General features: G+C 47.8%; 2 protein-coding genes across 2 annotated transcripts in view; both read right to left on the minus strand.

Annotated features, from left to right (window-relative positions):
• The window catches only part of LOC125132719 (zinc finger protein 160-like), a 60999-nt gene that overhangs the window by 8447 nt on the left and 37353 nt on the right, over positions 1-15199 (minus strand). The window lies entirely within an intron of this gene.
• On the minus strand, positions 856-14732 carry LOC125132717 (zinc finger protein 480-like). The gene is made up of 4 exons (XM_047790362.1): positions 14579-14732; positions 6297-6387; positions 3908-4034; positions 856-1113 (listed from the first exon to the last, which is right to left on the minus strand). Exons 2-4 carry the CDS (start codon positions 6366-6368, stop codon positions 983-985), a joined length of 330 nt encoding a protein of 109 aa, XP_047646318.1. The 5' UTR covers positions 6369-6387; positions 14579-14732; the 3' UTR covers positions 856-982.

The following is a 15199-nucleotide window of genomic DNA, read 5'->3' on the forward strand; positions in this document are numbered from 1 at the left end:
CTGAGGGGCCGCCTCAGAACCCAACCAGGCTGAGACTGTGCTCTCAGACTTCCAGCCTCCAGAAGGGAGAGAAATACATTTCTGTTGTTAATTCGCCAGGCAGTCTATGGCATGTTGTTATAGGAGCTGAAACTAACTAAGAGACCTATGATCTAGCAGTTCTGTTTTCTGGTATGTGAAACAAAGTAACTGAAAGCAGGATCTTGGAGAGACACCTGCATAGGCATGTTCACAGAAGCATTATTCACAGAGGCTGAGAGGCAGAAGCAACCCAAATGTCCACTGACAGATAAATGTACAAAAAGAAGGAAACCCCCAAAGACTCAAATCCTATCACTTGCCACAACGTGGATAAACCTTGAGCATGTTACATGAAAGGAAATTAAACCAGTCACAAAACATACTGTATGAGTCCACTTATGTGAAATATCAAAAATTGTCCATTTTAGAGTTCTTGCTGTGGCCGTGGATTAAGAACCCGACCTCAGTGGCTCGGGTCACTGCAGAGTTGTGGTATCAATCCCTGGCCTGGGAGCTTCCATATGGCCTAAAAAGACCAAAAAAAAAAAAAAAAAAAAGGAATGCAATTTCCAGGGAGTTGCCTTGTGATGCAGTGGGTTAAGGAATTGGCACTGTCCTGCAGTGGCTCAGGTTGCTGCTGTGGCATGGGTTTGACCCCAGACCCAGGAATTTCCACATGCCACGGGCTTGGCTGAAAAAAAAGGCTATTTCCAGAAGGGGTAGTGGAAATGGATTGGGAGTTTGGATTAGCAGATACAAACTACTGTTTGTATGTATGTCTGAATCACTTTGCTGTACATCAGAAACTAACACGACACTGGAAATCAACAACACTTCAATAAAATAAATTTTAAAAAAGAATGCAATTTCCAGAATGTTAGAACTTTTGCAGAAAATACAGGTATTAGAAACAACAGTGAAGGAGTTTCCTGGTGGCCTAGTGGTTAAGGATCTGGCACTGTCATTGCTGTGGCTTGGGTTCAATTCCTGGCCTGGGAATTTCTGTGTATCTTGAGTGCAGCCAAAGAGAACTAACAACAACAACAACATTGTTGAAGAAGTCCATGAAGAACAAGAAATGAGCTAAATTTCCTGTAAAATACAATGATATATATAAACATTAATTCAGTTTATCAACATGGATGTGTGAATCAAAACAGGGAGTGTTAATTATTAGAATACAGCAGTCAAGCCCCAAAATAAAAACTCAGTGAAATTTACACAAAACTCAACAAATTGTATGTAGCAAATGGAAAACATACAACAGAAAAAGCGATGAATTTTATATAACAAATTGCAGCAAGTCAATTTAAGGGTATTTCTGGGATTAAGAGCAACAATAAAAAAAATCACAGATTCTCAATATGTTAACAATTCCCAACATAAGAATTGTAACAAATTTAATTCAAAAAATGTAACAAGTTTCAGTACTAAGTTAGGTGAAAAGAAAAGGGAATTGATAAGAATATGTTTGCAAAATTTTCTGGACGAAGTGTATTCTTTGGAACTGCTGCTTAACTCTGAAGGAAATACTGTAAACTATAGAAAACAACATCCATTCCCCAATTCTCCCTCCTACACATTGCAAATATGAAACAAAGAACACTATCATCAAAAAATATGGACCTAATGATGAAAAAAATAAAAATCAAGTTCATTTATGACACACAGACATGTACAAGATGAAAGCAGCAGTGGCTTAAACACAATGAATTATGGTACATCACTGAAGGCATCAGACAACTTCAAGTTCCCTCAGAACCCTCAGCATCCTGGGACATGCTGACCACTCATGCTTCAGGTGGCACTTCTATGCGTAGCAGGATAACACTGCAACATGTGAGCGAAGGTATGTAGGTATTCTCCATCAAGAATTTTGTTACCGGAGTTCCTCTCGTGGCTCTGTGGTTAATGAATCCGACTAGGAGCCATGAGGTTGCAGGTTCAATCCCTGGCCTTGTTCAGAGGGTTGGGGATCCGGCGTTCGTGATACAGCTCACAGACAGACTCGGATCTGGCATTGCTGGGGCTGTGGCTGTGGCCAGCAGTGACAGCTCTGATTCAACCCCTAGCCTGGGAACTTCCACCTGCTGCATTTGTGGCCCTAAAAAACAAAAACAAAAAAACAAAAACAAAAAAAACAAAAACAAAAAAGAGAAAGAAAAGAAAAGACAGAAAAGAAAAAGAAGAATTTTCTGTTTTCCCCAACCAGGTACAGCAGTGCATGAGGTAGAAAAATAACAAGAGGTGGGATCAGATATTGCAGGATCTGGAGATGGGACCTTGCACTCTGCCCACGGATGCCACGCTAAGAGCCTGCAAGACTGGTATATGCCTCACTTAGGACTGACCACGTAGGGATCAAAGAGAAGATCTCTCTGTCCACTGTCTACAGTTTTGCTAAGTAACAATCACAGATGATCCACCCCCCCTTCCCACACCAAACTGTGTGGCAAAAATAACCAGAAGGGCTGCGGGATCTGAACAGGCAGACAGGGCTGGAGACCACTCTCTGCAGGTTCTGGGGGGACAGACGGCGTCCAAGAGCAGCCCGTGCTTTCCCATCTTCTGACAGGTCTTCCAAGCATAGCAAATGGAGACGGAACAGGGAAAGGTCCAGGGAGGAAGACTGTGGAGGCGCGAGCTCTGATCAAAACAGACTGAGAACCGAGCATCTGATGCAATCAAGAACAGAAAGAGGGGACCAAGCGGAAAAGGGACCCGTTCGAAACAGTCCGTCCCACGCTCCTCCAAGTCAAGGAAACAAAGTGGTTGCAGGAGCCAGACAGCGGAGGGCAGAGCACGGTGACAACCGTGCCTTGGGCTCTGCTGGACCTGCAGCGCCACTGGAGGGTGAAAAGACAAATTCTACATGTCGAGGGATGGATTGGTAAGTTACAGAGAAGAAAACCTGCCTTCGAGCGTTCCCAGGAAATAAACGTTTGTGTTCCCCTAGAAACCTGCCACTTTAGGAAAGTTTCCCCAACTCTATGAATGGTGTGGTTTCCCCTCTCTCTTTCTGAGCTCTGCTGGCACCTTTCATACATTCCCACTTGTTAGATTTTTTTTTTGCTATTTTCTCTTCACTCTTCAGAGCCCCCAGCTCTTTCCCTTTCTCCAAAATGGAGATACCATTCACATCAGAAACAGAAATTTGAGTTCCTCTTGCGGTACAGCGGAAATGAATCCAACTCGGATCCCTGAGGACATGGGTTTGATGCCTGGCCTCGCTCAGTGGGTCACGGATCTGGCATTGCCATGAGCTGTGGTGGAGGTCGCAGACATGGCTCAGATCCTGTGTGGCTGTGGCTGTGGTGCAGGCCGGCAGCTGTAGCTCCCATTCGACCTCTAGCCTGGGAACCTCCATCTGCCATGGGTGTGGCCCTAAAAAAAAAAGAAAAAAGAAAAAAAGAAACAGGAATTTGTACTTATAAAAAGGGACACAGGGCCCTTGGGCACTTCCAGAATCCCAGCTCCCTATCCAGCTGAGGAGCAGGACACTACAGATGGGACTGGAAAAATACTTCACGAGGTCAGGCACTGCCTCCTTCCTTCCAAATGCTGAGGGGAGGGTGTAACAGGCAGATGGCCAGCCTCTTCCAAGAACAACGATTCAAAAGCACAGGGGCAGAAAGTAGGGAATTTGATATTTTAAGTTGGCCACTGGACTTTGTAAATACTTAAGCTCTGGAACAACTGCTAGTATATCATGAAGTGGGCAGATCACCCAAAGAAGAGTGAGTTTAAACTCCTGATGCTACAGCGCTGAGTCCACAGGGCTTTGAGCTCAGTCAAGCAAGGCAGAGAGGCTCCCAAGAGGCACAAGAGGGAAAACGCAAAGATACCCAAGGGCAGATCCCGACTCCCGGAGGGAAGCGATGCTCACCCAGGGAGAGCAGGTTCCTGCAGGTCTCCAGCATCACGTCCCTGTACAAGGCCTTCTGGGCAGGGTCCAGGCAGGCCCACTCCTCCGGAGAGAACTTGATGGCCACGTCCTCCAAGGTCAATGGTCCCTGAAAGGAAAACCCGTTTCACCGAGGGGCCCTGAGGAGCATTCTTTTCATCACACAAAACGAGAAGAGAGGAGCTCCTGTTGGGGCCCTAAAAAGCAAAAAAAAAAAAAAAAAAAAAAAAAACCAAACAAAAGCCCTCCAAATAAGCCAAGAAGATCCACTGGGTTGAAGAGTTTGTTCTGATGGATTTGAATAGAGGCATTTTGAGCAAGTTACGTGCCCGAAGTTGTAATTTCTTTGCTTCCATAAGAGATGAGGATTATCAGCCACGTCCGTGTGCATGACTGATTTTTGTGGCCAATACACGAAATGTTCAAGTAAAAAGGTAACAGGGACTGTGGACACAGGGGTGTCAGGTATGATGCTCTACACGCTGAGTGAGGTGGAACACGCAGGCGAGCTGGGGCCAAGCGCGGTCTTCGGAGACGACCAAGTCCACAGTGGCTTTAAAGAAAGATCGGGATCTTAAAACCATGATGAGGATGACATAGGAATGACTGACCGTATTTGAACGTTTCCCCTGTGCGAAGTATTACTCTTAGCACTTTACATGTGTTAACATGTTACCAACATAAGAGCTCATAGAGAAGGACCCCTTCCCACCTCACAAAGGAGCAAATTGGGTCATAGACACTTCAAGAAACTTGCTTCAGGGGTTCCCGGATGGCACAGTGGTTAAGGATTCAGTGTGGTCGCTGCTGTGGCTCAGGGTGGATTCCTGGCCTGTGAATTTTGGCTCAGCCAAAAAAGAAAAAAGAGAGAAACTTGCCTCAGAACAAACAGCTAAGAAATGACAGAGCAAGCATCTGAACTCAGGCGACTGGCCTTTAAAATTGAACCCCCAAAAATCAAAGAGTTGAGTATTAAAAGTACATTGACTGAGGAGCTCCCACTGTGGCGCAACAGGATCGATGATGCCTCTGCAGAGACAGGGACTCAGGATTGATCCCTGGCTGGGTGCAGTGGGTTAAGGATCTGGTGTTGCCTCAGCTGTGGCTTAGGCTGCAGCTCTGGCTTGGATTTGATCCCTGGCCCAGGAACTCCATATCCCATGGGGCAGCCAAAACGGAAAAAGGAAAAAAAAAAAAAAAAAGCAAATGCATAAAAAATCATGATATATGCACATGTACACATCAACACACAATGTCACCATGCTTACTACTTAAATTACCAACACGATAGTGTAAAAAAGAATTAAGATATGTTTTCAATTTCAGAAAAACATAAAACATTTATAAAATGACAATGTCATGGACGTGAATATCCACACACTAACACACACATGGCAACACACAATTCACTAAAATGAGAGCAACTATTTCTCAATGTATTCTGGATTATTATTATTTTCTTGGCCATGTCTGCCAGCATGTGGAGGTTCATGGGCCAGGGATCAAACTCCCGCCACAGGAGCAGCCCAAGCCACAGTAATGACAATGCCAGATCTTTAACCTACTGAGCCACTAGAGAACGCCTTGGATGATTTTTAATTATCATTTTTAGGAAGCTCCCATCGTGGTGTAGCGGAAACGAATCCGACTAGGAACCATGAGGTTGTGGGTTCGGTCCCTGCCCTTGCTCAGTGGGTTAAGGATCCGGCGTTGCCGTGAGCTGTGGTGTAGGTCGCAGACACGGCTTGGATCCCACATTGCTGTGGCTCTGGTGTAGGCTGGCAGCTACAGCTCCAATTAGACCCCTAGCCTGGAACCTCCATATGCCGCGTGTGTGGCCCTAAAAAGACACCAAAAAAAAAAAATATATATATATATAATATATATAATTTTTATTCATTGCAGCATCTCTGGGACAATGCAAATGTACTAACTGTACTTAATTTAGTTTGTCAACATTATTCTAGGGTAGGTTAGTAAAAAAAATGGTACAAATATGAACAAATATCTAATACTTTAATTTTGATAAAGTACATGTAATTGAAAATACAAATACAGTTTTATCCATTTAAATTTAGATATGCAGTTATTAACAAAAGCCAAACAGAATTTTTTTATTCCAGATAAGATATTGATTCAAAATTGGAAAAGTTATTAGTGGTAAACATTAATTTAACAGATTAGGGAAAAATTATCAAAATAGTAGAGTTGAGAAATTCTTAGATAATTAAAAATCATGACAAAAAAGAATACTGGAAAAAAATACTTTCATTGAGCAAGAACACACTTTAGTGTCAGAGAAGACTGGCAAGTCCAAAGAAAGGGATTTTGGAAGGACAGATGAAACAGTCAATTGAGACTATGACTTTACCCGAGAAACAGCCATTCCTGACTCCTTTCCTTTCCTTTCCCTCCTCTTCTGGGTTTCTTCCTCAGGCAACATGAGTCTTTAGAGATCAATCCTGAAAGTTGAAAAAGATGATGCTTAGAATCAACAAACCTCCTTCCTGTGCCACAACCACACACACAGGGGAGAGCTCACCATGTGGAAGACACAGGCCTCTGTCGCCCACAGTCACAGGAGGGACTCAGGACAGGAAACTCCTGCACAGAGACCAACAGGGGAGCTTTCCCACCCTTTCTTGAGATCAAGCTCCCCTCCTGATGAGGACCTTACCTTCACTGTGGCCATGGGCACCTCAGCTGGACCCCACAATCCCCTGCAGGTCACAGAGTAGCCCTGCTCCATCCCCGCCCCCTCAGCCCAGATCCCAGCTCTCAGGATTGGGAGGACACGGAGCCTTGCTGCTCAAGGATGGATCCAGAATGGAATCACCTGGGGAATTCAGACATCTTCCAAATTCTGCTGTTTCCTTTGGATAAACAGCTACAATGAGATTGTTAGGTAGTCTGTCTGCTCTAGTTTTAGCTTTTGAAGAAGCTTCCACAGTGTGTTCCAAGACTGCTGGACTATTTACATTTCCACCAACAGTGAAGGAGGGGTCCTTTTTACCCTCGCCCTTGCTGACACTTGTTCTTGTCTATTGCTACAGCATTCTGAAAGTGGTGCCACCTCCCTGTGGCTCTGCTCTGCCCTGGGGGCTTGGGGTCACAGGGACCCAGCCAGTGAAAGGGGAAGAAAGAGAAGGAAGGAAACTTGCAAAGCAGGCATTAGGGACCAGAGGTCGGGGGGTGGTCAGAGAAGGCTCCACTCAGACGGTGACAGCACAACAAACGCCTCGGGGAGGAAGGGTGTCTGTCACCTGCATAGGAGCATATAGTTTGAGACAGAGACACCACTGAGAGGGCACTGAGACAGCAGTGACCTTGGCCCAGGAAAAGGAAGGAGACTGGAGTGGCTGGAGCAGGGTGAGGAGGAGACAAGCAGGAGAGGAGGTCAGACAGGCACCAGGGGAAGCGGAAAAGCCCCGTTTTGGTCTCCAAACATTCTTCTTCCATAGCTCAAGAGAATTTTAGCAAGTGTGTATTCCATCACTCTTTTTTTCTTCATTATTATTATTTTTTTTGTCTTTTTGCCATTTCTTGGGCCGCTCCTGCGGCATATGGAGGTTCCCAGGCTAGGGGTCAAATCGGAGCTATAGCCACCGGCCTATGCCAGAGCCACAGCAACTCGGGATCCGAGCTGCGTCTGCAACCCACACCACAGCTCACAGCAACGCCGGATCCTTAACTCACTGAGCGAGGCCAGGGATCAAACCCACAACCTCATGGTTCCTAGTCGGATTCGTTAACCATTGCGCCACGACGGGAACTCCCCTTTATTTTTTTAATTAAAATTTTTTTATTATAGTTGATTGACAATGTTCTGTCAATTTCTGCTGTACAGCAAAAGTGACCCAGTCATACATACATATATATATACACACACGCACACATTCTTTTTCTCACATTATCCTCCATCATGTTCCATTACAAGTGATTAGATATAGTTCCCTGTGCTATGCAGCAGGATCTCATTGCTTATCCACTCCAAATGCTATAGTTTGCATCTACCAACCCCAAACTCCCACTCCCTCCCCCCTCCCCCTGGCAACCACAAGTTTGTTCTCCATGCCCATGAGTTTGTTAAAGAAAAAGACAAATACCATATGATATTACTTACATCTGGAATCTAATATAGAGCACAAATGAACCATCAGTCATTTTACCTTTTTTTTTTTTTTGCTTTCTAGGGCTGCACCTGCAGCATCTGGAGGTTCCCAGGCTAGGGGTCTAATCAGAGCTATAGCTGCCAGCCTACACCACAGCCACAGCAACAAAGCATCCAAGCCACTTCTGTGACCTACACCACAGCCCATGGCAATGCCAGATCCTTAACCCACTGAGCCAGGCCAGGGATTGAACCTGCATCCTCATGGATACTTGTCAGATTCGTTTCTGCTGAGCCACGACGGGAACCCCCTATTTTTGTTTCAATATCTTAAAACAATGATAAATAATGTTATGTATTTTATCTATTTCAAGGGAGAGATCTAGGCTTGAGAAGGAAACTGGGAGACAAGTGGGTGGTGCTGAAAGTCACGCGACAAGATGATGAGGAAAGGCAGTGGGTGTAAACAAGAGAAAAGGTTCAAGGACTAAGCCTGTGGATGCCCCCACATTCAGAGATCAGGGAGTTCAGAAAAACCCATCGGGGGAAAGTGAGAAGTGAACAGGGAGGGGAGAAGAAAACTGAAGCAAAGACATTTTTAAAGGTTTTTTTTTTTTTTTAGAGCCGCACCTGCGGCATATGGAAGTTCCTAGGCTAAGGGTGCAATCAGAGCTGCAGCTGCTGGCCTACACCACAGATCACAACACCGGATCCTTAACCCACTAACAGAGGCCAGGGATCGAACCTGCATCCCCATGGTTACTAGTCCGGTTAGTTATCACTGGGCCACAATAAGACCTCCGAGATTTCTAAAGGTTAACGGGATGTCTTTAAGGCCAAGAAAACCAGTCTTTCTTTCAAGGTTACAATTTACAACCTTGTAAATCAACTAGACTTCAGTAAAACTTGAAAAAAGAAAAGAAAGAGCCATCTGTGCAACTTGCTGCTGATTTTGGCAGGCAAGGTGAGAAAAGGAGTAAATTACTGGATTGAGAAATGAAGAGGTCGTTGGTGCCTGTGGAAAAGGCAGCATCTGAGGAACGGTGGATGTGAAAGCCTGAATGGATGATGTTCAAATGGTAAATGGAGGCAAGAAGTGAAGACAAAGAACACAGGCAAGGTTTTAGTATACCGTGCTCTGAAATGGATCGTTTAAAAAGGGTACTCAATAGGGGGAAAATGCATTTAATTGAGCATGCTTTGTTTTAGGAGTTCCCGCTGTGGCTCAGTGGAAACAAATCCAACTGGTATCCATGAGGACACGGGCTTGATCCCTGGCCTCGCTCAGTGGGTTGGGGACCCGGCATTGCTGTGGGCTGCGGTGTAGCTCAGATCCCCATTGCTGTGGCTGTGGTGTAGGCGAGCAGTTATAGCTCCAATTTGACCCCTAGCCTGAGAATGTCCATATGCCGAGGGTGTGGCCCTAAAAAGAGGAAAAAAAAAAAAAAGAATGCTTAGGAGCTCTCTACTGGCTCAGCAGGTTAAGGCTCTGGCGTCACTGCTGTGACGTGGGTTTGATCCCAGGTCTGGGGATTTCTGCCAGCTATGGGTGTGGCCAAAAATAAAATAAAATAAAATAAAAACAGAGAACCATAATAAAAAATGAATAATTGGGAGTTCCCGTCGTGGCGCAGTGGTTAACGAATCCGACTAGGAACCATGAGGTTGCGGGTTCGGTCCCTGCCCTTGCTCAGTGGGTTAAGGATCCGGCATTGCCGTGAGCTGTGGTGTAGGTTGCAGACGCAGCTCGGATCCCGCGTTGCTGTGGCTCTGGCGTAGGCCGGTGGCTGCAGCTCCGATTCAACCCCTAGCCTGGGAACCTCCATATGCCGAGGGAGTGGCCCAAGAAATAGCAACAACAACAACAATAACAACAACAACAAAAAAAGAATAATCACCCTTTAAAAAGAAAGAATGCCTCGTTTGAAAGATGGTAGAGCACATGATAAGGTTTGTGTGTTTGTCAGTGTGTGTGTCTGCTTGTCTGTCCCTGTCTGTAAGACAGACAATTCCACCGACTGTGTACGCTGATGAAAATAAGCTCCTAAATGCAAAATATCTGATGCCAAAAGGAGCTGACAGGGGTGGAGCTGGCAGCTGGGGCACAGCCAGGAGCAGGGAGCGCTGTTGCTGGTCAAAATGGAACAGAGCACACAGGCCCTGGGGCAGAGGAGTGAGCCTCTCAGAGGGGATCTCGTCCCTTTGCTCCAGGGGCTCATGGAAGAAACAAGGTCTTTGAGAGAAAAGTTGGGGGAGGAGGAGTTAAACTTCTGGGGGGAGGGCGAAAGGAAAGGAATGGATCCGACAAAGAATTTGAGGGAACAGAGCCAGGAATCTGAAGGGAGACCAGGCAGTGTTGCTGCATATTTTTCTTCAACTTAGATCAGCCGCATGCATGCACACACAGGGCAGCACAGAGGAGGCAGGGCTGGACGGATGAGGTCTGGGAGAAGCAGGGAGTAGAACAAGTGCACTAGTCCCTGCTCTGGGGCAGCCGACCTTCGTGGCTGTAAGTAAAGGAAAGGGTGTGTTTATCTCCATGACTTAAAAGTAACCTGGGGAAAAAAAATAACCAAAATAAATAAATAAATAAATAACCTGGGAGCTCCTGCTGTGGCACAAAGGGATTGGTGGCGTCTTGGGCATGCTGGGACACAGGTTCGATCCCCAGCCTGGCACAGCGGGTTAAGGATCCAGGGTTGCTGCAGCTGTGGCTTAGGTTGTGACTGCGGCTGGGATCTGATCCCTGGCCCGGGAACTCCATGTGCCCCGGGGCAGCCAGCAAAGAAAAGAAATAAGAAAATAAAATAAAAATAACCTGGATAAGGGAGGGGAGTATATGCCATTGGCTTATCATTTTACCCTTGAGGCAGACAAAACCAGCCCGGAATACGGATGCAGTCAGCGAATGAATGAGAAGAACACAAAGTGAAACTCATACACCCTCCCGTGTGGTCGCCACTTTGGGGACTGATGTGGGCAGGGGTCCTCTGCCCTGGAAAGGGAGAGGAGGGGGTTGGCCAGGAACAGCACAGGAGGGCAGAGCCAAGGGTCCTCCACCCAGACAATGCCCCTTGCCCTCAACAGGTGCAAAGAGCAAGTCTAAGTTCAACTAGAACCACAGTGAGCTCATCCAGGGGGCAGCTGCCTGAGCCTGGGCAGACCCGCTTTGGAAAATAAAAGAGCCTAAAATCAGCAGAAACAGCAGAGGCCTCCTGGCAGCCTAGACCCCTTGACAGAGGAAAGTTCTTGGGAGCTGACAGTTCTCTCTCTGCAATGACACGGGCTTAAAAAAAAAAAAATCACAGCCTGAGATCCTGACTTGAATGGGCTTGTTGGGATGGTGCAAACCCACAGTGGAAGAACTGCAGGAAGTGTGTGTCTGAACAGAAAGGTAGAGAGGAAGCTCAAGGACTTGAGGGAGAAAACACAAGTGAGGCAGGAAGAGAGGAAACATTTCTTCCCCTCAAGTCACCTAAGTGGGAAACCACCAGCACTGCCGCTGTAGAGACAGAGGAGAAACGTGTGTGCATGTGAGGTGAGCCTGTGCTGCTGCGTAGGGACCCAGGATCCTCTCTGCATGTGTCCTCACTGGCTCAGCTCAATCTGAACTCTACTAACTGGGGAGCACGGAGTCACCTGGCGAGAATGGACAGAGCTTTTCCTTCATCTAGTTCCTGAGTTTTCCTGCAAGTATTAGGGCTCGGACTCCCCCAGACAAGGCCCCCTTCCTGCCTCCAGATTCCCTTCTCAGACTACAGTCTCTCTCCTCACTGGTTCCACATTTTTTTTTTTTTTTGCTATTTCTTGGGCCGCCCCTACGGCATGTGGAGGTTTCCCAGGCTAGGGGTCGAATCGGAGCCATAGCCACCGGCCTACGCCAGAGCCACAGCAACGCGGGATCCGAGCCGCGTCTGCAACCTACACCACAGCTCACGGCAACGCCGGATCGTTAACCCACTGAGCAAGGGCAGGGACCGAACCCGCAACCTCATGGTTCCTAGTCGGATTCGTTAACCACTGCGCCATGACGGGAACTCCTGGTTCCACATTTAGTTTAAAACATCTTGCTCGTCTGCACCCCTGACCCCCAGCTGCCCTGTGACTATAGTGTGTGTGTGTGTGTCTGTTGTGTCTGTGTGTGGTGTTTTGGGATATACATGGAGAAGACACTAGAGAAATTACCACTGGCAGGAAGAAAGTAGCAGCTCCATCTTCCCAACAATGAGGCTTTATACTTCAATTTGCCTTGGTGTTGATGGTCCTCTATTTCTAGAACAATCTTTTCCCCCAAGTCATAGGGTCTTCTGCCCCTCTCAAGTTGTGCCCCTAAACTCATCCCCAGGAGGTCCCCCCACTAAACCTTTCTGCCATCTGCACCTTAAGAGCCAATGTTTCCCTTTGAGACTCAAACTTACAAAGTCTTATGGAGCCCAACACACTCCCCAGACAATCCACAAGGATCCCTCATCCTGCTATGAAGCCCCACACAACATTTCAAGCCCCAACAACTCATGCATTTAGATGGAATGATACACATGAAGACAGCCAAGGACGCACGAGACCCAAGAGACCCCAGACACCGTACTTTCATTCGCAGTGACCTCAGCCCAAACACTGTCACCCCCCAAAACTACATGCCCCAGGGAGACCCCAACATCCTCAAAGAAAACACTCCAAATTCTTTGTCTCTTCCAAAATGCTGCTGAAACTTTCTTCACCAGCAACACAAAATATCTGAGAACAAGGTAACCTGCAAAATGTTCTCTGAGGTTTTCCCTACAATTACACTATGGGATGCATGATGCCTCTTGCCCTCCCAAAAAACCCTGCAGAAGGCACTGAGTGGAGTGGACTCTGCTGGACACCTAGGCACCCATTAGGACCGAAGCACCCATCTTCCTGCAGGCTCAGCTTGGGACTTGTTCTAACATCAAAGGAATACACCTCCCTCTGCCAGTTCCATTGCCTTCATTCCTCCACAGGGGTGCTCAGTAGTTAATTAAACCAGGCCCACAATCTGAGTCTCAGCATCTGTGTCCCAGGAAATATGAGCTAAGACACTATAGCGCCTCAACCCATCTAATGCACCTCACTGGGATCCATAAACCCAGTTCCAGGTGCTCCAGCTGGAACCGAGACATCCTTTTTCAAGGGGCTCTACACAGCCCTTGGGCCCACAACACTCACTGGGCTCACCTAGGGGCCCACATTTGCCTCCACATCCCTCCTGCAGACTTTTTTTTTTTTAAGATGGCATTTTATTTATTTACTTATTGTCTTTTCTAGGGCTGCCCGCACCTGTGGCATATGGAGGTTCCCAGGCTAGGGGTCTAATCAGAGCCCCACTGAGCGAGGCCTGGGATCGAACCTGAAACCTCATGGTTCCCAGTTGGATTCGTTAACCACTGAGCCACGACAGGAACTCCCCCTCCTGTAGACTCTTACAGAAGTCCCTCTATCTTCCCCGTTTTTCCTCCTCTCCTCCATGCATGCATGAGCAAACAAGGCTGAGAGGCTCAGGGACCTCTGGGCACAAGCCTCTCAACGGGAATGCACACAAGCTGCAAACTGAAGGACACTGGGCATCCAGTGTGGCGATGAAGAAATTGGCCGTCCTGGGGAAACATTGAACGGGATCAGCTTAGGAATAAGCTCTAAGCAAACCTCTTCATCACGAATAGAGGGGCTGGGATGGGAGAAGGTTCCAGTCACCCCAGCCCATCCTTCATCACGTGCAGACAACAGTTAAGAGGGACCTGCGGGAAACATCTTCATAGCACCTCACAGCTCGCTACTTTAACAGATCACATAAAAGGGAAGAAAACGGAGTATGAGGCTGACTGTTTTAACTGATCTCGATGGCTAAAAGATCCCTGACAACCGTGCCAAGTACTCACTGCAATAGGGCTTCACACCGTGTTGCTAACTGTTCTCATTCTTTTTTTCCCCTTAGTTTTCCTATTTCTCTATCAACAGCTGTGTCTACTTCTCCTAGTCCCCTCGCCCACATGTTTACAGTGATGCCAAAGGAATAAGATGCCCCCCTACTTGAAGAGCACATTTTCCTGCGGGGTGGACCGTTGGAACACTGGGTGTTACAGGGCTCGCCCGCGTCACCCCCCCCCCTCAACGGGGTGCGGGGAAGGGCTGACGGCGCAGGGAAGGCCTGCGGGCCAGAAGGACCGGCCCGAGGAGCCGCGAGAACAGAGGGGCTGGACGGGGGGTGTCTCAGGAGAGGGCGGGCTCCCGAATCCCAGGACCAGGGCGAGGATGCGGCCTCTCCGGGAGCGGGGCGGCCGGTGCCGCCCCCAGGAGCCGGGGGCGAGGTGGGGGCGCGGGTCCTCCTCAGGGAAGACGACTTTACATAACGGTGGGGTGGGGTAGTCCCTCGGTGAAGGGCCTAAAGCAGGAAAACGGCGCCCAAGACGGTGTCTAAGTGGACTGAAGGCCGAAAAGCCGAACACAGGGACCAGCCTCAGAGCGAATTCAAACCCAGAGGGAAACGACCCCAGACCTGTAACGGCGTCGACTGGACTTACTTGGGGCGGAGGGCCGGGTGCTGCAATTTAAGGTCCACAGTGACTCCCCTACCCTGAGGATGGGCTGGGGGAGGGGCTGGGAAGCGCAGACTTAACACTAGGAAGAAACTTACTGCCGGGCAGAGCAACCGCCGTTCCGCGCTCTCCGCTTCCGGGTCCGTTGGCCGCTGCGCACGCGCAGAGTTAGAGGCGGGCTTCCGGGGGCGGGGCCTGGGCGGAGCGCTACGGGACAGGGGCGGGGCGAAGAGAGCGCCTTGGTGTGCGCTGGGACTGGGAGAAGCCTTGACTTTGGGATTTAGAAATGCTTAGTGTTCTGGTAATGGAGCGTTGCTTCCTGCTTAGGTTAAGTTACTGTCTTAACTGTAACGCCGAAGGTTGTGTGAAACGCTTATGAGGAAACTAAGATGTTTTTCTCTTAAGTTGAAAACGGTTTAAGTCAAAAACTATTTATGCTAGTGGGTTGCACCGGAGTTCTGCGAGTGCGGCTGAAGCAATTCAGAGGTCTGGGAACGATTTCCCAGAGGGATCTGTATTTCCCTGTTAGATCCCGGAACATTTCCTGAAATAAGATTTAATTTAAGCAGTTTAAGTGAACGAGAACGGGAGGTGTCTGTGTGGTAT

The sequence above is a fragment of the Phacochoerus africanus genome, chromosome 8, assembly GCF_016906955.1.
Source record: "Phacochoerus africanus isolate WHEZ1 chromosome 8, ROS_Pafr_v1, whole genome shotgun sequence".
Taxonomy (NCBI): Eukaryota; Metazoa; Chordata; class Mammalia; order Artiodactyla; family Suidae; genus Phacochoerus; species Phacochoerus africanus.

What these genes read in the sequence shown, in the direction of transcription:
- LOC125132717 (XM_047790362.1), bottom strand. Translation starts at nt 6,368, where the DNA reads ATGTTGCCTGAGGAAGAAACCCAGAAGAGGAGGGAAAGGAAAGGAAAG. An exon ending in CAGGAATGGCTGTTTCTCGG is followed by an intron (nt 4,035 to 6,296) that starts GTAAAGTCATAG and finishes TTTTCCTTTCAG; the next exon opens with GGACCATTGACCTTGGAGGA. An exon ending in CAGGAACCTGCTCTCCCTGG is followed by an intron (nt 1,114 to 3,907) that starts GTGAGCATCGCT and finishes TGTATTTTACAG; the next exon opens with GAAATTTAGCTCATTTCTTG.